Source organism: Salmo salar, chromosome ssa09 (assembly GCF_905237065.1).
Source record: "Salmo salar chromosome ssa09, Ssal_v3.1, whole genome shotgun sequence".
NCBI lineage: Eukaryota > Metazoa > Chordata > Actinopteri > Salmoniformes > Salmonidae > Salmo > Salmo salar.
Window position 1 is genome coordinate 154865850 of NC_059450.1, and position 21435 is coordinate 154887284.

The window sequence follows — 21435 nt, forward strand, 5'->3', positions numbered from 1 at the left end:
TTAATACACCATCTTACATTTTTTTCCGCCATTTTTAACCTACTCAACCTCACCGTCTTCCTCCCTCTCTTTCTTAGACCTCCTCTGCCTCTCTTTTTCCCCTCCATTCCTCCTCCGTATTCTAAGTATACGTCTCCTTATGTTAATATTGCACATCTTTTGACATAACGTTACATCTAGTTCCTTGCCTTCTCAAGGGACACAATCTCCGTACAATCAGTGCATCCAACTTATAAAACAGCTGCTTCGTTTTGATGTTCTTCTTCATCAAAAGCTACCGCGACTCTTTTCCATTTTAAATAAACGCGCTCTTCCAACCACCATCCATCGCCGTCTAGCTTGATACCCTTTCCCGCAACACGACGAGTTTTACTACAAATAACGCTTGTGTACTACAATTCCCATCAAGCACTCATCCTCCCTACCGGAAGTTACACTAGTTGGTCAAACACAGCTGTTCCCTGGCAGCCGAAGTGTCCTGTGGATTATATGCCACATAACCGCCACGTTGATATTACGTTTAAATACATTAAAGGTAAGTGAATTACTGATTTTAATTGTTTTTTTTCCCACTTGTAAACAATAAGACTTTTATACAGATTGTAGTTAGCAACTCACGCTCGGCTAATAGCTGGTCAGCTAAATGCTACCTAGCTCTGCTACTGGCCTCTACTATCTATTTTGCCCACAACAGGACAGTCCGATAAGGGCAAGTTGTGAGATAGCCATCTAACGTTAATTAGTTATCAAGATGGCTAGTTAAGTAGTAAGACCGCACTGAAGAACCGGCGTTGGCTAGCTAACGTTAACCTAGCTACATAATATTGCCAAAGTAGCAGCTGGTCTAGGACTGATTAACGGTTATTGCATGTGTGCCAACTAATTCGTAACTAATTGATGTCAGATATGTTGCTATTGATTAGTCAAAGGTCACAGAATGAAATGGTATGTTTTTATTTTTGTTATAGGTAAATATATTTTCCTAACAGGCATTCTCTCTTGTCACCTACTTCTCGCGTTTACCAATGTAGCAACGGTCATAAATTGTTAAACGGTTATAAAAAAAAAAAGTGAATAAATGCAAAAGTTGGGCAATGGATGAAGATACTCCAAACTTTTAGAATATTTATAGTCCATTAGATATTTACTGAATTATGGCACATTTTACTGGCACGGACAAATAATGAATGTTCAGGGATTTTGGTGGGAATTCAGGAATTTCATTTATTGTACAATTTCACTTTCTTTATTAGAATGCACTCATATTTTCTTAGTGTATCAGTGTTTTCACCTTTTGACCTTTTTTGTGTTAAAATAAAGACAGTGTATTTGGAAAGTATTCAGACCCCTTGCATTTTCCACCTTTTGTTATATAACCTTACTCTGAAATAGATTAAATATTTTTTTCCCCCTCATCAATCTACACACAATACCCCATAATTGATTGGACACGATTTGGAAAGGCACACACCACTCTGTATATGGTTCCACAGTTGACAGTGCGTGTCAGATATTTTTTTTTTTAAAAACAAGCGACGAGGTCGAAGGAATTGTCCATAGAGCTCCGAGACAGGATTGTGTCGGCACAGATCTGGGGAAGGGTACCAAAAAATTTCTGCAGCATTGAAGGTCCCCAAGAACACCGTGGCTTCCATTCTTAAATGGAAGACGTTTGGAACCACCAATACTCTTCCTAGAGCTGGTCACCTGGCCAAACTGAGCAAACGGGGGAGAAGGGCCTTGGTCAGGGAGGTGACCAAGAACCTGATGGTCACTCTGACAGAGCTCCAGAGTTCCTCTGTGGAGATGGAAGAACCTTCCAGAAGGTCAACCATCTCTGCAGCACTCCACCAATTAGGCCTTCATGGTAGAGTGGCCAGACTGAAGCCATTCCTCAGTAAAAAGCACATGACAGCCCGTTTTGAGTTTGCCAAGAGGCACCTAAAGGACTCTCAGACCATGAGAAACAAGATTCTTTGGTCTGATGAAACCAAGATTGAACTACTTGACCTGAATGCCAAGCATCACATCTGGAGGAAACCTGGCACCATCCCTACGGTGAAGCATGGTGGTGGCAGCATCATGCTGTGGGGATGTTTTTCAGCAGCAGGGACTGGGAGAGTAGTCAGAATCAAGGGAAAGATGAATGGAGAGATCCTTTATGAAAACCTGCTCCAGAGCACTCAGGACCTTAGACTGGGGTGATGGTTCACCTTCCATCAGGACAACAAACCAAAGCACACAGCCAAGACAGTGCAGGAGTGGCTTCAGGACAAGTCTTTGAATGTCCTTGAGTGGCCCAGCCAGAGCTTGGACTTGAACCTGATCGAACCTCTCTGGAGAGACCTGAAAATAGCTTTGAAGCAACACTCCTCATCCAACCTGACAGAGCTTGAGAGGATCTGCAGAGAGGAATGGAAGAAACTCCCCAAATACACATGTGCCAAGTTTGTAGCGTCATACCCAAGAAGACTCGAGGCTGTAATCACTGCCAAAGGTGCTTCAACAAAGTACTGAGTAAAGGGTCTGAATACTTATGTAAAAGTTAGATTTAAAAAAATAATAATAATTTAGCATAAATAACTAAACCTCTTTTTTTGCTTTGTAATTATGGGATGTTGTGTGTAGATTGATGGGGGTGAATAAGTTAACATAAAGGGGTGGAACAGGGCTGCAACAATCAAACGCTTTGTTTTTGTCTAGACAGCCTCATTAATTACTGTTGTGTGGCTTCGTTTATTAGGATCCCCATTAGCTAATGCCCATGCAGTTATAGACAAGAACAACATATTACATTAAAATGAGTTGGAAAGATGCCTAGAGACAACAAATACTGTTTACACACTATTCATATTTACATATTGTTATATAGATTAAAGTTAAATTAGATCTTTGGAAAGAGGAGGTGCTGTAACAATGTTTATTGAAGTTGCTTTCATTTCAGCGCATCTCATTTGTAAACATTTAAACTGGATTAAATTAGTACTTTTTTTTTATTCCTCAAAAGAACACCCATCAATCTTTTATTCTTTCTCAAATAAAATGTTATTGGTCGCATACAAAGCAGATGGTATTGCAGTTGTAGCGAAATGCCTGTGATGTAAATGTTTAGGCGGTGCGTTTTTAAATCCCTGACAAAGCTTAAGTCTTCTCATAAAATCAACGGAAAGACAATGTATCCCCGTTTGCGTTTCATTTCGGCAATTACCCGGGGGTGTGTTTGACAGGTCATTACAAACCATTTCCGCGGTCGTAACGTTAACTGGAAAACATGACAAGAGTATGGAGTCGCATGAGTGAAATATGAAAGCGTTCAATTTTAGTGACAAGATGTTGCACCCCTCCGACACAGGAAATGGATGTCTGAAAAAATATATATCCTCAGGTGGGCGGGGCATATGCATTACTATACTAATGTTTATTTATTTTTTATTTTTTTATTTTTCTACTGCATCATTGATTGTATGTTGTTTTACTCCATGTGTAACTGTGTTTTTGTATGTTGTCAAACTGCTTTGCTTTATCTTGGCCAGGTCGCAATTGTAAATGAGAACTTGTTCTCAACTTGCCTACCTGGTTAAATAAAGGTGAAATAAATAAATAAATAAAATAATGTGACACACCTGACCCAAAATAATACAAATCCTCAAGTTATCTTTCACCTATTCCTCCCTCTTAGATCAGTGCAGATTATCGAGAGATGAGGACAGGAAACTTATTTTAGACTATATTGGGATGCAGGATAAAATAAAATGGTTAAATAAATTATTAATCCATGGTGTTAAAGCAGTTGTTTTTTTTCCAGCCCCCTAATCTATAACCCAGCTCTTGGGGACAGGTCTTGTGGCCATGGCGAAAGACCCGTTGGCTGAAGCTGGTCTTCATTTTGATGAACTCTACAAGCTGCGGGTGCTGGAACCAGAGGTGGACCAGAAGACCAGGGAGCTTAAGGAAGAGTGTGAAGACTTTGTTGACAGTAAGAGCAGTCCATTATCTTCTGATTTGTGTCCCAAATGGCACCATATTCCCTATATAGTGTGCCCTGGGCAAAAAAGTAGTGCCCAGGGAATAGGGTGCAGTTTGGTATGGACGACTGTGGTTCTGTAATTTGCATAGAATATTCTTTTGTAAAGATCAGTGGAGATGTCCACTCACATCTCTTCCTAATGTTAAAACTGTTTTCTTCAAATGTTGTTGACCCCTAATTACCGCGTAGGGTATTTACAAACTTTTGTGCATTCATTCAATACACAGAAATGGGCCAGTTTCAGAAGATAGTAGGTGGTCTCATCGAGCTGGTGGATGATTTGGCAAAAGAGGCAGAGACAGAGAAGATGAAGGTAAGGGTCTACGTTGGCTCTAAAGTGTTGAGTTTCTTAGTCTCATCTTTACAGGGCTCAGACACACACACACACCGATATTAGCTGCTTGTTGTTCACTCCTTCAGTCAATTGGTTTCAACGTGTCAGTCAGATCAACGTGCCCGCTGGCTCTATAATCTGCCTATTTTTGCAAGCAATCTCAGGTTGAAAACAAAACAGTGGACTGACTGCTATCTAGCTAGGCCACTAAGTACACCTGTTGCACTTTTCTGTGGGAATGACTTGAGGACGTCTTATCTGGGTAAACAACCTGCTGCTGCACTGCTTCCTCCTTCTCCCAGGCTATTGGAGCCAGGAATCTGTTGAAGTCTGTGGCCAAGCAGAGGGAGGCCCAGCAACAGCAGCTCCAGGCCCTGATAGCAGAGAAGATGATGCAGCTGGAGAGGTATTAAGACTTAAAACAAATAAAAAAAATAATCATTTTCACCTCAAAAGGCACAAGAAAGATGATTGACACCCACCATATCAGATTGTTCTGAAATCGTTTTTTTGTTGTTGTTAGAAACAGATTAGTATTCGTGAAACATTTTATTATGTTGAAATATAATTTGATGTCTGAGAAATTAATAAGGTAATTGATTGCAACCAAATTGGTCTTTTTATTTATTATTTATAGGATTCATATCACAGGTTGTTGGTGGAACCTTAATTGTGGAGGAGGGGTTCCCAACTGATTCATATAATGTTCAATAAATATAGTACCTAACATACGATTTGGAACACAATTCTTTGTAAGCATGAGTAAGACACTCCCACCCCAACAACCAGTATACAGTAAGACACTCCCACCCCAACAACCAGTATACAGTAAGACACTCCCACCCCAACAACCAGTATACAGTAAGACACTCCCACCCCAACAACCAGTATACAGTAAGACACTCCCACCCCAACAACCAGTATACAGTAAGACACTCCCACCCCAACAACCAGTATACAGTAAGACACTCCCACCCCAACAACCAGTATACAGTATCAGTTCCTAATGTCTGACATGTAGTATGGAGCTGCTGCTTGTATTATTGTTTCTTCATACTATGTAATGCATTCCCAAAGTTGGATTCCTCATTTCTTACTCAATGACAGGAAGAAGTTTGGTCTAAATCAGACGTTGGGTACTATTTTTGTTTAATATTATGTGAATCCTATATATTAAAAGGGACATTTTTTGGTGGGAGTCAATTAGCTTAAATTCTTAGGTCAAATACAATTTCAACAAAATAATGTTTTTCAGGAATGCTAATCTTATCTGTTTTTTAACTACAGAAATTATTTTGGGGGAAACAATCTGAGATGGTGGGTTTCATAATTTTCTGAAATGACATGGAATGACCCTGTAGCATGGTCCAAGATCTGTTTGTGCTTTTGCCCACAATGACAATTCCATATGGTGTTGGCAAGCGAGCAGAAACGGACTGGCACCCAGGCTAAGAAGACTGAGCAGATGTAGTGTTTTTCTTCTTCCATCTTGTTCTGAGGACCGCTCTGCCTCAAGGCAGAAACGAACGTGATTGGCCGCCCGAGTGGCGCAGTGGTCTAAGGCATCGCAGTGCTAGCTGTGCCACTAGAGATTCTGGGTTCGAGTCCAGGCTCTGTCGCAGCTGGCCACGACCGGGAGACGCATGGGGCGGCGCACAATTGGCCCAGCGTCGTCCGGGTTAGGGGAGGGTTTGGCCTGCAGGGTTGTCCTTGTCCCGTCGCGCACTAGCGACTCCTGTGGCGGGCCCGGGCGCAGTGCACTCTGACACGGTCACCAGGTGTACGGTGTTTCCTCCGACACATTGGTGCAGCTGGCTTCTGGGTTTACGTGGGCATTGTGTCATGAAGCAGTGCGGCTTGGTTGGATCGTGTTTCGGAGGACGCACGGCTCTCGACCTTCGCCTCTCCCGAGTCCGTACGGGAATTGCAGCGATGAGACAAGACAAACTACCAATTTGGCTACCACGAAATGGGGGAGAAAAAGGGGTAAAGAAAAGGACATAATTAAAAAAAATGAACGTCATTGGGGAAATTTATTAGGAAAGAAATGTAAGATGTGTCAAAACTCCTTGTGAAATCAATAATGATGAGGAAATCTAGTCAGTTAGTGTCTCATTCTCAAGGGTTGGCCTTAAAGTCGGCCGGTTATTTAGTCGGTCGGTCGGTTATTTAGTCGGTCGGCCGGCCGGTCGGTTATTTAGTCGGTCGGCCGGCCGGTCGGTTATTTAGTCGGTCGGCCGGCCGGTCGGTTATTTAGTCGGTCGGCCGGCCGGTCGGTTATTTAGTCGGCCGGCCGGTCGGTTGGTTAGTCGGTCGGTCGGTTATTTAGTCGGCCGGTCGGTCGGTTGGTTAGTCGGCCGGTCGGTTATTTAGTCGGCCGGCCGGTCGGTTATTTAGTCGCCTGGGTTTTAATTAAGTTTTGTTTGTTTAATCTATTCCAGGTATCGTATCGAGTATGAAGCTCTCTCCAAAGTGGAGGCTGAGCAGAATGAGTTCATTGACCAGTTCATTCTGCAGAAATAAGGAGCGTGTTGAAGGCCTGCAGTATTAGTGTGCGTTTGTGTGACCATGTTTCCAGGGTGTCGTATTGTTTTCTATGGGTGATATCCACTACACTATGGGTTCATGGGAATCGCTCATCTGAACACAACCTCTCTTACACCCCACACAAGCAATCCAAAACTGCTCCCAACTAAAACGGACACGTTTTTGCTTAGACAGCCAGACGGACTACATGCGACGTTAGAAGTAACTTGTCACCCGTCTTTTACAGCAAAACATGTTTATTTCACTAGCAGGTGTATGAAGTGACCTCCTTCCCAGTTATAATGATTTGTTTTGTTGCATTTTAAGTGTTGAACGCTTGAATGTAATTAGAACCTGAGTCTTTATAGTCGTCATACCTTTCACACCACTACAGTACAAATGGGGAAGAAAGCTGTTTATATACAAAGGAATGGATTAATACTTTATATCAAAGGATTTCCTATGTATAGATTGTTTTCCATTTGTAGAAAAGGTAAACGGCTAAGTAAGGTATTTGCATGTTACTGTAAATAATTTCATGATTTTGAGGGGGGGGGGGAATCATTTATTTGTTGCTGAGTGTTGACTGTACACCCCCCCCCCCCCCCCCCTCACTGTTGTCATAACTCTGTTTGTTTACATGTAAGGTACGAATAAGTTGTGTCCGTGTTTTATCTGATCATTTCACCATTGTCTGGGACCACACCAGAACATTTTCCCTCAGGTGCCTTATTGGAATTTCAGGCCAGATTTAGAACCAAACACTAAGTACATTCGAAAAGTATATTAATCGTTTTATGTTTACAGTGTATATATCCAGAAATTTTCAAAAATTCTCATACTCTGCATTCATCTAATCTATGTTAAACGTTAATAGACGTACGTCATCAATAGATGAGGTATACTTGAATAAAAATGATATTTAGATTTTCTTGGTGTCAACATTCTTGACCATTGCTCATCAGTGTGCAGATTATCAAACATTTAAATGCTTATGAAGAATGTTTAACATAACCTTGATATTTTTCTTGGTTTAAAATGTACCAATTGATAATTCATCACTTGAGAAGGGGGGAAAAAATCACTCTGAACATGTGTACTATAGTCTAGATTAGAGGGATTATTGTCTGGATGGATAGACAGTGGGGTCATACTTTGAGATTGGCCATCAGACTAGTAATCTACCTGTACTGTCAGACTAGTAATCTACCTGTATGTCAGTCAGACTAGTAATCCACCTGTACTGTCAATCAGACTAGTAATCCACCTGTACTGTCAATCAGACTAGTAATCCACCTGTACTGTCAATCAGACTAGTAATCCACCTGTACTGTCAATCAGACTAGTAATCCACCTGTACTGTCAATCAGACTAGTAATCCACCTGTACTGTCAATCAGACTAGTAATCCACCTGTACTGTCAATCAGACTAGTAATCCACCTGTACTGTCAATCAGACTAGTAATCCACCTGTACTGTCAATCAGACTAGTAATCCACCTGTACTGTCAATCAGACTAGTAATCCACCTGTACTGTCAATCAGACTAGTAATCCGCCTGTACTGTCAGTCAGACTAGTAATCCGCCTGTACTGTCAGTCAGACTAGTAATCCGCCTGTACTGTCAGTCAGACTAGTAATCCGCCTGTACTGTCAGTCAGACTAGTAATCCGCCTGTACTGTCAGTCAGACTAGTAATCCGCCTGTACTGTCAGTCAGACTAGTAATATGTGTCTCATTTCATCTTCTTGGCCGTAGCTGAGTCATTTCCCCATCCTTGGCCTTAACTGAGTCATTTCCTCCCTGATCTGAAGAGCATTGTGAGCAGCAGCATCAGAGGAACCAGGAGGTACAGAGCATAGATGACTGCCAGGGTGTAATGCTCTTTCTGGGTCTGGGGACCAGGGTGGGGGCTCTGTGGGGAATGGGTAGTGGCTCCGTGGGGAAGGGGTAGTAGAGGATGGGGACCAGGGTGGTGGCTCTGTTGGGAAGGGGTAGTAGAGGATGTGGGCTAGGATGGGGACCAGGGTGGGGTGGCTCTGTGGGGAACAGGTAGTAGAGGATGGGGACCAGGGTGGGGCTCTGTTGGGAAGGGGTAGTAGAGGATGGGGACCAGGGTGGTGGCTCTGTGGGGAAGGGGTAGTAGAGGATGGGGACCAGGGTGGGCTGTGAGGATGGGGACCAGGGTGGGGGCTCTGTGGGGAACAGGTAGTAGAGGATGGGGACCAGGGTGGGGCTCTGTTGGGAAGGGGTAGTGGCTCCGTGGGGAAGGGGTAGTAGAGGATGGGGACCAGGATGGTGGCTCTGTGGGGAACGGGTAGTAGAGGATGTGTGGCTAGGATGGGGACCAGGAGTAGGGGTGGGGGCTCTGTGGGGAAGGAGTAGTAGAGGGTGGAACCAGGGTGGTGGCTCTGTGGGGAAGGGGTGGTAGAGGGTGGTGGTGGCTCTGTGGGGAAGGGGTGGTAGAGGATGGGGACCAGGGTGGTGGCTCTGTGGGGAAGGGGTGGTAGAGGGTGGTGGTGGCTCTGTGGGGAAGGGGTGGTAGAGGGTGGTGGTGGCTCTGTGGGGAAGGGGTGGTAGAGGGTGGTGGTGGCTCTGTGGGGAAGGGGTGGTAGAGGGTGGTGGTGGTGGCTCTGTGGGGAAGGGGTGGTAGAGGGTGGTGGCTCTGTGGGGAAGGGGTGGTAGAGGTGGTGGTGGTGGCTCTGTGGGGAAGGGGTGGTAGAGGGTTGGTGGTGGTGGCTCTGTGGGGAAGGGGTGGGTAGAGGGGGTGGTGGTGGCTCTGTGGGGAAGGGGTGGGTAGAGGGTGGTGGTGGCTCTGTGGGGAAGGGGGTGGGTAGAGGTGGTGGTGGTGGCTCTGTGGGGAAGGGGTGGTAGAGGGTGGTGGTGGTGGCTCTGTGGGGAAGGGGTGGTAGAGGGTGGTGGTGGCTCTGTGGGGAAGGGGTGGTAGAGGGTGGTGGTGGCTCTGTGGGGAAGGGGTGGTAGAGGGTGGTGGTGGCTCTGTGGGGAAGGGGTGGTAGAGGGTGGTGGTGGCTCTGTGGGGAAGGGGTGGTAGAGGGTGGTGGTGGCTCTGTGGGGAAGGGGTGGTAGAGGGTGGTGGTGGCTCTGTGGGGAAGGGGTGGTAGAGGGTGGTGGTGGCTCTGTGGGGAAGGGGTGGTAGAGGGTGGTGGTGGCTCTGTGGGGAAGGGGTGGTAGAGGGTGGTGGTGGCTCTGTGGGGAAGGGGTGGGTAGAGGGGGTGGTGGTGGCTCTGTGGGGAAGGGGTGGGTAGAGGGTGGTGGCTCTGTGGGGAAGGGGTGGGTAGAGGGTGGTGGTGGTGGCTCTGTGGGGAAGGGGTGGGTAGAGGGTGGGGACCAGGGTGGTGGCTCTGTGGGGAAGGGGTGGTAGAGGGTGGGGGCTCGGGGGAAGTGGTGGTTTAGACAATGCCGGGGGTCCTGATCCACTTGCAGCCTCTTGGAAGAAAACCGCATCAGCTTGATTTCAGCTCATGTCATGACAGCCTTGTCGTCACGTCTGATCTATGACATAACGTCGTCGTTTCAAATGGCACCCTATATTGTACACTACCCATAGGGCTCTGGTCAAAAGTAGTGCAGCACATGGGGAATAGGGTGCAATTTGGGATACATACACTGATAAAGGGCTGAGTTACACACGACTAAATTACTATCTACTACGTGTCAAATCAAAGGTCTTCTTGCAACATGGGCCTAATTTTGGTCAATCTCAACACCACAGATGTTTACATTAGTTTGCTAGCCGTATGGGGCCCGATTCCCTATGTAGTGCACTAGTTTTGACCGTCCTGGTCAAAAGTAGTGCACAAGAGTGCCATTTGGGACATATCTCATGTTATATGGACCTTTTGAGGAATGCGTTTGCAGCTACGGGGAAGACATTTGTTTGGACCAGGTCCTCGCAGGAGATGAAGGACTTGAACCAGGTAGGGGGGATCAAGCATCATGGGGTCTCTGAACTCATCCCCAAATATCTTTCATTTAATAATAACAACAACACCTTTTTTTCATGTAGGAATTGCAGGAAGCAACAACTGAAGATATATAAAAACGTATCTCTAATATACGAAGAATACCCATAATGTAGCAAAGGAAATATACACCAAAACTATATACAGCTTTCTAAGTTTTAATTGAAAAAATGTTTTAGCGAGAATTGAAGCAAAAGAGGGGTAGGCTAGTGTGGTGGTAAGGTTGGTCGGATGGCTCGATTCTATTGGGCTTTTTGCTTGGTTGATCTAGCTGAGGGGCAGTACTGAACCTGTAGACTGTACACATTTTAAACACAGCAACCTTCCTTCCTTGACTTTCAACCGACCAGTGATTTACTCCCACGCCTAGGGAGGTAGATAAACACAATTCGAACCAGGCCCTCCCTATATGTCTAAATTACACGTGATTTTTATCGCGACACTGGCAGCCAGAAAGTCGGGATGAGACGTTTTCAGTTTGTTGACATTGTTATGGTACAGTTTAGTTAATACTGTTTTGTTGAACTATGCCTAAAGCTGCAAACCATCTTGATAGATGCCGTCTCTGCGATCAAAATCTAAGGATATTTGGTGCGCTCCAACATGTGCGTTCCCTTGTGTCAAAGTCGAATTGTACTATTCTGACTAGGTTATCAACCCTGGGCATAAACCTGACACTGCACGAAGATACATCGACAATGATATGTCAAAAGTGTTTTCGTAACATTAGTAAGGTTGAAAACGCAAACACCGGCGTTTGGAACTCCCGGCGAAGAAGTTATGAAGTCCCAACAAGGCCAAGTAGAGACAGGAAGAGATGCTACCAAGACCAGGTGTTTTAACTGTAATGCCTTGAATGAGGTACCCGAGAAGAAGCGTCAACGGGAACAAAGCCCATCAGCTACAGGCAGGGGTGCCAAGAAGAGATGCAATGCCTCTACAAAGCCCTCCGAGAAAAACATTATGGTTGAGGTAGCTATAACATTATACCTCTCTATAATCCTAACACGATCATTTATAGCTACAACTCTAACTAATGTAGACTGTCTCTTGAGACATCAACTCTGGCTATACTAACCAAGCATCTTATACAGCTGTCGATAACCGTTGCGTTTCCATCTGAAACCTGTATGCATGTCGGTGGTCTGAAACCTGTATACATGTTGGTGGTCTGAAACCTGTATGCATGTCGGTGGTCTGAAACCTGTATACATGTTGGTGGTCTGAAACCTGTATGCATGTCGGTGGTCTGAAACCTGTATGCATGTTGGTGGTCTGAAACCTGTATGCATGTCGGTGGTCTGAAACCTGTATGCATGTCGGTGGTCTGAAACCTGTATGCATGTCGGTGGTCTGAAACCTGTATGCATGTTGGTGGTCTGAAACCTGTATGCATGTTGGTGGTTATGTTGGTAGTGTTTCTGATGATCTATGCATGAATGAACTGTTGCAATGTCCAGAACGTGTGTGCAACACCAAGCCCTCGACACTAGACGTGCAACACCAAGCCCCCGACACTAGACGTGCAACACCAAGCCCCCGACACTAGACGTGCAACACCAAGCCCCCGACACTAGACGTGCAACACCAAGCCCCCGACACTAGACGTGCAACACCAAGCCCCCGACACCAGACGTGCAACACCAAGCCCTCGACACTAGATGTGTATGTTCATAATATAGATCTAATGTTTGATCCATATTATTCTGCAGGTTGTCATTACATACGACACAAAATGGAGTCATCCAAAACCAGGAGTTGGTTCCCCTGACAACAAGGGAAGGATGTGGAAGCAAAAGAGGAAGGTAATTTCTTCAGAATTTTCAGGCATGATTGAAAACTTGGCTATGGGCAATGTGGTGACCTTGGCTAATTTTGCAATGACAAATGAGAACATATCCCAAGAAATCAGAAAGCAGATTGTAAACAAAATACAAGCGGAGGACAAGGCATATGCAAGCCTCCCTAATGTTTTTGAACCTTGCATCTTGAGTAGTACCTCGTTGGAGAATATGAAGTGTTTTTCATACAAAGCGTTGGATGATGAGTTGTCCAAGAAGACACCATGGCTTTATACCACCATCAATACTGCAACAGGTGGATCCACCATCCATAACTGTGTAGCCGCCTCTGTGGCCCTGAGAGGTAGAAACCCCAGGCTTTCTGCACTGGCCTATGTCATCAACTCCACACTGACCCAAGGAGGGGTTAAGCCCATTTTCAAAAGACTCTCTAAGATGGGCATTGTAACATCATACCAATGTGCCAGCAGTAAGCAGAACGAGATGAAGGCAGCTGGGTACAACATCAACATCAAATGCTGGAGGGAGGACTGTGAGCTGTTTTTCCAACATAGTGTCAACGGTGAAGTCTGCCCACGACCACCTCCTACTGCTAAACCGACAGAGGAGACCGGAAGAGAGGAAGAAGAGGAGGAGGATGAGGAGAAAGCTGAAATAGAGGTGGAGGTTGGGGGTCCAATGGCGGAAGAGAGTGAAGAGGAGGAAGAGTGGGGTTTCCTGCTAGGAGAGACCGAAAGAGGATCAACAGTGCAGGAAGAGAGAGGAGAGGAGAAAGACAGGGGTTCCCTGCTAGGAGAGACAGAAAGAGAGGAAGAGGGACAAACATTATCAGCACTAGAAGGAAATGACAGACAGGAAGAGGATTCTGATTCAACAGTGGATTCAGAGACTGAATACTTTGGATTAAACCTCACCTGTGAGAGTGATTAGAGAAGTAGCCTAACAAAGAGTCTGTAGATTACAGATCTAGGCCTGGGCTACATCTCTGAACAACAAGGGACCAATCATAGTTTGGGTACCAACTTACAATACAGGTGGTGACACTGAACTGTACTTCATAACATGGTCATAAATATGATACACCAAGTGTTATAACAAGATGTTATGACATCTTGTGTCACTGAATGTCAATTGCCATTTTATTTTGTATTGGAAATCAGTTTTAGAAAATAAACATTTCTTTGCCTTTTTTTGTTTAGGTGTCAACATTCTTGACTTGCTGACGTGTGTGCAGATGTCGATCTGATCAGATATCATAGAGGAATACTTTATCACAGACTACATAATATGGTTCATTCATACATGTGGTAAATCATTCCAGAATATTACTTTCACACTGTATTAATACTGTATCTAGACAAGCCTCATCCTATGCACTGCATATTCTGTCAATGGCAAACTTTTTACATGACACTTTTCAATGATATCCACAGGGGAAAGCCAGAGATTAAAGGGGTCTACAGAAAATACACAAACTGGGCCTTATTATTTAGAGATTTGCTAAATCCAATTATGTCCATGTCCAGTTTAGAGGAGCCTGTGTGCGAGCTGGTGAGACTAAACGATATCTTCTCCAACCCTTCGATGCGGTTGTTAATCGGACAAGCAAGTGAAAGACAAGTTGTAGGGAGATGTCACAACATTTGAACACCGATACTGATATCAGAGAAACATGGAGAAAGATTCAGGGCCGGTATGTTCTCAAACTGGAAAAGGGTTAGAGACGAGGAGCGGGGCTGCCGCTGCTGTGCCCCACCGACTGTCAGACAACTGGATTAGCTTGGTGTTCACCTTAAACATCGTCAGACAGACACCAGTGTGTACTCGTCATGCAGCCGAGTCCTTTCGTACAGTCAGTGTGATTGTGATCTTATGTTTAGCAGACCTAGTTAGAACATGTGAAATCGGCTCTTTTCTGGATGAGAGAAATTGTGAGTGGGAGATATTCAGTGTCCGTGTTATAAGATTAGCAGGGCTAGTTAAATCATCAGAAAACAAGACGACAGTGGGAAATCAGTTATTTTGGGTAAACATTTTAACTCAAAGGAGCCCAGGTGGATGTTTTAAGATTGCTTATATTGTATTTGCCATCTGCTTCTTGGTGTTGGGGGGGGTGATAGCCGAGAGATGGAGTTGAGCCCTTCGACGGCATGGTACCATGGATGGTGTCTATTCTTACTGATGAACGTCTCCCGTTTGTCTCGCCCCAAAAACTGCTGCGCTTTTTATTTTATTTTCTTCCTCATACTTTAGGATGGTCGTTCATTTACTGGGGGGTTCACATGTTACTGGTGTTTACATGAGTGTTTTATCTTATGTCCACTTTCATCACACTTTTGTGATTTACATTTCACAAGTCACCTCTTATGATAGGAATTAAATATCTAAAAAGGTCTGCAAATGTATTTGTGACAGACAATATTACTGTTTCGAATCAGTCACTCAGTAAACTTGTACTGAGCTATGTAGATGAGGTTAATGTCTTAGGGGTCCTCATTGGCTACAGCTGGACACTCACATGTACCCAAGCAGGAAGTTCTCTATTGAAAGACCACTACACAATACAAGGTTAGGTAAATGTCTTGAGGGTCTAGCCTCCCAAAAAATATGAAAAACTAAAACAAGGAGGAAGTGACTGTGATTACTCTTTAGATGTCAAATGTGAATAATAGAAATAGCAAAACCAAGTGTGTAGCTCACAACATGAAACAGTCAACCATTTTAATTTTAATTAACTCGGCAAGTCAGTTAAGAACAAATTCTTATTTACAATGACAGCCTCCCCCGGCTAAACCTGGACGACGCTGGGTCTATTGTGCGCCTCCCCATGGGACTGGCACGCTTCAGTGACGATGGCACAAACTGTCGGGATTCCTACATTATAAATTATCATTTGCAGCGATACTTTGCTATTTGCTGCCACTCGACAAAAACCGAAAGGTATCAGACATCCTTTCTGCAGCAATTACGGGCAAGCCGCTGAAACAAGTCCTCAAATCTGGCAACCGACATCCGAAAGTATTAGAAATGTTGTTTTTCCGTCAATGCTTCGCATAGGTTGGACAAGAGACATGTCTTCAATTCAATTCTCCATCGTCCCCTCCTGTAGTGTTCAGTGGACAAACTAAATTTTCTCCGTCTTTTTTTCCTCCTTCTCCTCTGTAGTAATAGCTGTTCAACCTCGAGCAATAACATCTTTAAAAAGAGCCATGTTTGCCTCTGTGTCTAAAAAGTCGTGTCGTAAAGCATAAACTACCAGACTAGCCTGACCTGTAGCTAGTGTTCGTAAACAGACATAAAACACCGGATCTGGAAGTTCAAACGTCGTCGCTAGCTAGTCAAAAAGAGTGACTACGCTCTTCTTCGATGGTGTTTAACGGCGGATGGCATCTAGTACATGTTGCATTACCGCCACCTACTAGACTGGAGTACAACTCCTTTATAATTAGCTTGAAAAAATAAATAAATACCCTACCATCTAACACTACACTCACAAAAATAATGTAAAAAAAACAACAACACCCTACTCAATCAATCAAATGTATTTATAAAGCCCTTCTTACATCAGCTGATGTCACAAAGTGCTGTACAGAAACCCAGCCTAAAACCCCAAACAGCAAGCAATGCAGGTGTAGAAGCAAGTGATCCACTATTTAAATCTATGTAGTCCTCCCGCAGGCCAACAACTTGAAAGGATGAGACACCACCACTTAACACACCCTGTAACTCTTCTGATGTCAAGTCTCACACACCCAAATACCTCTCTGCAGCTGCCACCAAATCAAATTTTATTAGTCACATGTGCCGAGCCACCAAACCACCACAACTAAAATTTTCTGTGACTTACGTTCCGTCCCTGCAATACAGTAGATAACCACTTCTGTAACTGCTACAAATCCAATCTCACTGAAGTATATATAACTTGTTGGCCTCTCCCTCTGTACTGGTACAGATCTACTACTCCTCTCAGTATCCTTCCACCTTGACCCATCTTCCTCTACTTTCTTCACACCCTCAGCATATGACAACTTCTGCACTACTCTAACCCTGGAAACCTCAACCTGCCTCTCTCGCACAGGACATTTTTCCAAAAACTTCACTCCTACTGTCACAGACTCATCTTTATCTTGACCCTTGGTGTGCAAGCTTCGGCCTCCGAGAACTTCACCACACCTAACACCTCGGATACTTCGCCCTCATTCACTTCCATTTCTCCTCCTGTCTTCAGATCACTCTGCTTACACTTTCTACCATTCTTCTTTAACAAAACATTTCCCTTTTTTCCGCCATTTTAAACCAACTCAAGCTCACCGTCTTCCTCCCTCTCTCTCTTAGACCTCCTCTGCCTCTCTTTTTCCCCTCCATTCCTCCTCCGTATTCTAAGTACACATCTCCTTATGATAATTCTGCACTTCTCCTGACATACAGCTTGTTCTTGCCTTCTCCTTCTCCTGACATACAGCTTGTTCTTGCCTTCTCCTTCTCCTGACATACAGCTTGTCCTTGCCTTCTCCTTCTCCTGACATACAGCTTGTTCCTGCCTTCTCAAGGGACACCATTTAACCAGCTGTCACAATCTCCGTACAATCAGCATAGTGAAGGAGAGGAGGAAGAGGAGGAGAGGGCTGAAATAGAGGTGGAGGTTGACGGTCTAGTGGAGGAAGAGAGTGAAGGAGAGGAAGAAGAGGAGGAAGAGTGGGGTTTCCTGCTAGGAGAGACAGAAAGAGCAAAAGACAGAGGGCCAACAGTCCAGAGAGGGAGGAAGAGGAGGAGCAACAGTCCAGAGAGGGAGGAAGAGGAGGAGCAACAGTCCAGAGAGGGAGGAAGAGGAGGAGCAACAGTCCAGAGAGGGAGGAAGAGGAGGAGCAACAGTCCAGAGAGGGAGGAAGAGGAGGAGCAACAGTCCAGAGAGGGAGGAAGAGGAGGAGCAACAGTCCAGAGAGGGAGGAAGAGTAGGAGCAACAGTCCAGAGAGGGAGGAAGAGTAGGAGCAACAGTCCAGAGAGGGAGGAAGAGTAGGACCAACAGTCCAGTGAGAGAGAGAGGAAGAGAAGGACCCTCAGTCTAGGGAGAGATTGAGAACGAGGAAGAGGAGGAGTGACAGTCCAGGGAGAGCTTGAGAGGAAGACAGACGGAGGCTGGGCAAATATTTGTGTCCACGCTGGAGCTGCAGAGCGATATATCCGCTAATACAGGACTATTAAGGGCCCAATGCACTACTTTTGTTAGACATTATTATTTTCTCAATTATAATCATTTTTATAATATATTATATTTGGGGGAATTATTTTATATATTTTTTTTTAGTACCCTCAGCACCCCTACTTCCAGTGGCTATGCAGAGGGGTATAGTACAAAGCAAACTAGATCTACTCTGGGTTGTCTAAAACTAGCCAGCTTCAGTATGCCAGCTTCGGTTAGCCAGCTTCGGTTAGCCAGCTTCGGTTAGCCAGCTTCGGTTAGCTTCCTATTCCAGCTCAGGCTTTATCCATTATAACTCTAGCAGGCTTGTAACCACGCGTGCATGTTGCACGTTGCTAATCGAACGCAGACCTTTTCATTGAGACAATGTTGAAACATCAAAACCAGAGGAATGTCAGTGCTACGTTTTAATTTCCTAAATCAAAGAAAAGGTGTCTTGCATATTAAGTAGACTATCATGTGAAATAGACTTTTACAAGTGTTGGTTATCCCACGTTGAATTCCGTTGACTTGCTAACTCCTCAAACTACATTCGTAGTATAGGGCTCAAGACAGGTATACGTGAATAAAAATATATATTTGTTTCTATTGTTTTAGGTGTCAACATTCTTGACTATTGCTGATCTGTGCAAATGATCACATATTGTAGATAATCATGTTATATCACGCATAACATCATGTATACAGCACATAATAGAGAATTTAGTAATTCTAATTAAGCAATAAGGCCCGAGGGGGTGTGGCCAATATACCAGCCAATCTACCTCATCCCCATACTGTATTTATGTATTTATCTTGCTCCTTTGCACCCCAGTATCTCTACTTGCACATTCATATTCTGCACATCTATCACTCCAGTGTTTAACTGCTATATTGTAATTACTTTGCCACCATGGCCTATTTATTGCCTTAACTCTCTTATCCTACCTCATTTGCACACATTGTATATAGACTTTTTCTATTGTATTATTGACTGTATGTTTGGTTACTCCATGTGTAACTCTGTGTTGTTGTATTGTGTCGAATCTGCATTGCTTTATCTTGGCCAGGTCACAGTTGTAAATGAGAACTTGTTCTCAACTAGCCTACCTGGTTAAATAAAGCTGAAATAAATATAGATATATACATATACATACACACATACCATGGCTAAGGGCTGTTCTTATGCGCGACGCAACACGGAGAGCCTGGATACACCACAATCCCCCGAGGTGCCTTATTGCTATTATAGACTTGTTACCAACATAATTAGAGCAGTAAATGTTTTGTGATACCCGTGGTATACGGTCTGACATACCACGGCTGTTAACCAATCAGCATTCAGGGTTCGAACCACCCAGTTTATAATAACGAATAAACTAGTGCTAAAGTACAGCATTATACCAGTAGACCAACTGTTAGACAAATATAACTTTCACACTGCAATACTGAATTTTGACAAGCTTTATCTTGTGCACTGCATATTCTGCAAACTTTATAATAAAACCCTTTCAGCTATATCTCACAGGGGGGAGACAGAGACAAGGACAACTTTGACAGTTTTACAAAATGTTAGCCTAAAGTAGACGGACCAAAATTGTTTCATTGTGTGACACGATTAGGCAACATAGGGGTAATTTGTAAGAGCATATGAAAAGTGTCTGTATTGTGTTCAGTCCATAGCCTGCACGAATACATCATGTGCACACTGCACAACCATTCCATACCGACTAATCAGGTGACCCGGGGAACTTCCGGTCATGTGATCAAAGTAAACATGGCGTCGGTGAGGAGGGGCGTCGTCCGTTCAAAACAGAGAAAACACATCGCCGTTCAACATGTATTTTCTCACATCGTAGTGAAATGAGGGCAACATGGGTGCCAAGGAGTCAAGGATAGGTTTCCTTTCGTATGACGAGGCGGTCAAAAGAGGTAAACGTGTGCTGTCTTGTTAGTAATCCATCACTAACGTTATATTAGTTTAGCTACAGTAACTAACGTTAGCTAACTAGCCAGCCGCTAGAGATGGGTTGTCTAGTCAACTAATCCATCACTAACGTTATATTAGTTTATCTACAGTAACTAACTAGCCAACCGCTAGAGATGGGTTGTCTAGCCAACTAAAACTTGCTTTCTCATGCCATGGCTAGCCAGACTGTGTTTCTACACATGGATAATTCCAGCTAGTGAACGGTTACAGTAGCCAGACTGTTTCTACACATGGATAATTCCAGCTAGTGAACGGTTACAGTAGCCAGACTGTTTCTACACATGGATAATTCCAGCTAGTGAACGGTTACAGTAGCCAGGCTGTGTTTCTACACATGGATAATTCCAGCTAGTGAACGGTTACAGTAGCCAGTAACCAGACTGTGTTTCTACACATGGATAATTCCAGCTAGTGAACGGTTACAGTAGCCAGTAGCCAGACTGTGTTTCTACACATGGATAATTCCAGCTAGTGAACGGTTACAGTAGCCAGTAGCCAGACTGTGTTTCTACACATGGATAATTCCAGCTAGTGAACGGTTACAGTAGCCAGACTGTGTTTCTACACATGGATAATTCCAGCTAGTGAACGGTTACAGTAGCCAGTAGCCAGACTGTGTTTCTACACATGGATAATTCCAGCTAGTGAACGGTTACAGTAGCCAGACTGTGTTTCTACACATGGATAATTCCAGCTAGTGAACGGTTACAGTAGCCAGTAGCCAGACTGTGTTTCTACACATGGATAATTCCAGCTAGTGAACGGTTACAGTAGCCAGTAGCCAGACTGTGTTTCTACACATGGATAATTCCAGCTAGTGAACGGTTACAGTAGCCAGTAGCCAGACTGTGTTTCTACACATGGATAATTCCAGCTAGTGAACGGTTACAGTAGCCAGCTGTCAGTGTCTCTGTCAAGTGTTTCAGAACAAACTGCAGACTGAACCAAAACCTCATTTTAACAGGACACGCAATGTTTAGGATTATGTTGGAAAGGTCGCTCTGAGTAATAAAAAAAAATGTTTGCTAGGTGAATGTTTATAAGCGATTTATTTATTTTTTATTTTATTTAAATAGGCAAGTCAGTTAAGAACAAAATCTTATTTATAATGACAGTGGGTTAACAGTCTTGTTCAGGGGCAGAATGACGGATGTTTACCTTGTCAGCTCGGGGATTCGATCCAGCAACCTTTCGGTTAGAGGCAGGCGGCAGGTAGCCTAGTGGTTAGAGGCAGGCGGCAGGTAGCCTAGTGGTTAGAGGCAGGCGGCAGGTAGCCTAGTGGTTAGAGCCAGGCTACCTACCTGCCTCTAACCGCTAGGCTACAAGCCGCCCCACATTCATTACTTGTGTCTGCTAGATCTCATAACATAACTAGTCTACTGTATGAGTTCATTAGTGAACCTTTTTCTTTGTATTTGTTTTATGTTTTTAAACATTTTTTTGTGCCAATCAGTGACGTTAGAGAGAAAGCATGAGATGTCAGCTGTGTTCTTATACTAGACCAGCTGGATGTATTTCTCTCTTAAGATCAGGATATTCTTTACTGTGTTCTTGTATAGCTATGCCTAGTGCTGAGTCAATTATCACAACGGCA

The 21435-nt window shown here is 44.1% G+C and overlaps 4 protein-coding genes across 10 annotated transcripts in view; 3 read left to right on the top strand and 1 right to left on the bottom strand.

Annotated features, from left to right (window-relative positions):
* The first annotated feature begins 389 nt into the window (after nucleotides 1-389).
* LOC106613363 (intraflagellar transport protein 20 homolog) lies at nucleotides 390-7818 on the top strand. Its single transcript, XM_014215517.2, has 5 exons — nucleotides 390-535; nucleotides 3806-3976; nucleotides 4255-4340; nucleotides 4664-4767; nucleotides 6803-7818. Exons 2-5 carry the CDS (start codon nucleotides 3850-3852, stop codon nucleotides 6882-6884), a joined length of 399 nt encoding a protein of 132 aa, XP_014070992.1. The 5' UTR covers nucleotides 390-535; nucleotides 3806-3849; the 3' UTR covers nucleotides 6885-7818.
* A 901-nt stretch (nucleotides 7819-8719) lies between these two features.
* LOC123724106 (extensin-like) lies at nucleotides 8720-10351 on the bottom strand. Its single transcript, XM_045687046.1, has one exon. The coding sequence runs from the start codon at nucleotides 10349-10351 to the stop codon at nucleotides 8720-8722; it is 1632 nt and encodes a 543-aa protein (XP_045543002.1).
* An 11-nt stretch (nucleotides 10352-10362) lies between these two features.
* The window catches only part of LOC106613358 (ubiquitin carboxyl-terminal hydrolase 32), a 107328-nt gene continuing 96255 nt past the window's right edge, over nucleotides 10363-21435 (top strand). For 2 of the 7 annotated variants that reach the window (XM_045724865.1, XM_045724868.1), the window contains exon 1: nucleotides 10367-10824. In XM_045724865.1, the coding sequence (XP_045580821.1) occupies nucleotides 10731-10824 (94 nt within the window). In that variant the 5' untranslated portion in view covers nucleotides 10367-10730. Of the gene's footprint in view, nucleotides 10825-19631; nucleotides 19784-21435 lie in introns of those variants that run through there. The other 5 variants (XR_006771245.1, XR_006771244.1, XM_045724869.1 and 2 more) reach the window with 5 other exon arrangements.
* On the top strand, nucleotides 10841-13860 carry LOC106613362 (uncharacterized). The gene is made up of 2 exons (XM_014215513.2): nucleotides 10841-11841; nucleotides 12582-13860. The coding sequence occupies exons 1-2, from the start codon at nucleotides 11650-11652 to the stop codon at nucleotides 13599-13601; spliced, it is 1212 nt and encodes a 403-aa protein (XP_014070988.1). The 5' UTR covers nucleotides 10841-11649; the 3' UTR covers nucleotides 13602-13860.

What these genes read in the sequence shown, in the direction of transcription:
- LOC106613362 (XM_014215513.2), top strand. Translation starts at nt 11,650, where the DNA reads ATGAAGTCCCAACAAGGCCAAGTAGAGACAGGAAGAGATGCTACCAAG. An exon ending in AGAAAAACATTATGGTTGAG is followed by an intron (nt 11,842 to 12,581) that starts GTAGCTATAACA and finishes ATTATTCTGCAG; the next exon opens with GTTGTCATTACATACGACAC.
- LOC106613363 (XM_014215517.2), top strand. Translation starts at nt 3,850, where the DNA reads ATGGCGAAAGACCCGTTGGCTGAAGCTGGTCTTCATTTTGATGAACTC. An exon ending in CAGAGACAGAGAAGATGAAG is followed by an intron (nt 4,341 to 4,663) that starts GTAAGGGTCTAC and finishes TCCTTCTCCCAG; the next exon opens with GCTATTGGAGCCAGGAATCT. An exon ending in AAGATGATGCAGCTGGAGAG is followed by an intron (nt 4,768 to 6,802) that starts GTATTAAGACTT and finishes AATCTATTCCAG; the next exon opens with GTATCGTATCGAGTATGAAG.
- LOC123724106 (XM_045687046.1), bottom strand. Translation starts at nt 10,351, where the DNA reads ATGCGGTTTTCTTCCAAGAGGCTGCAAGTGGATCAGGACCCCCGGCAT.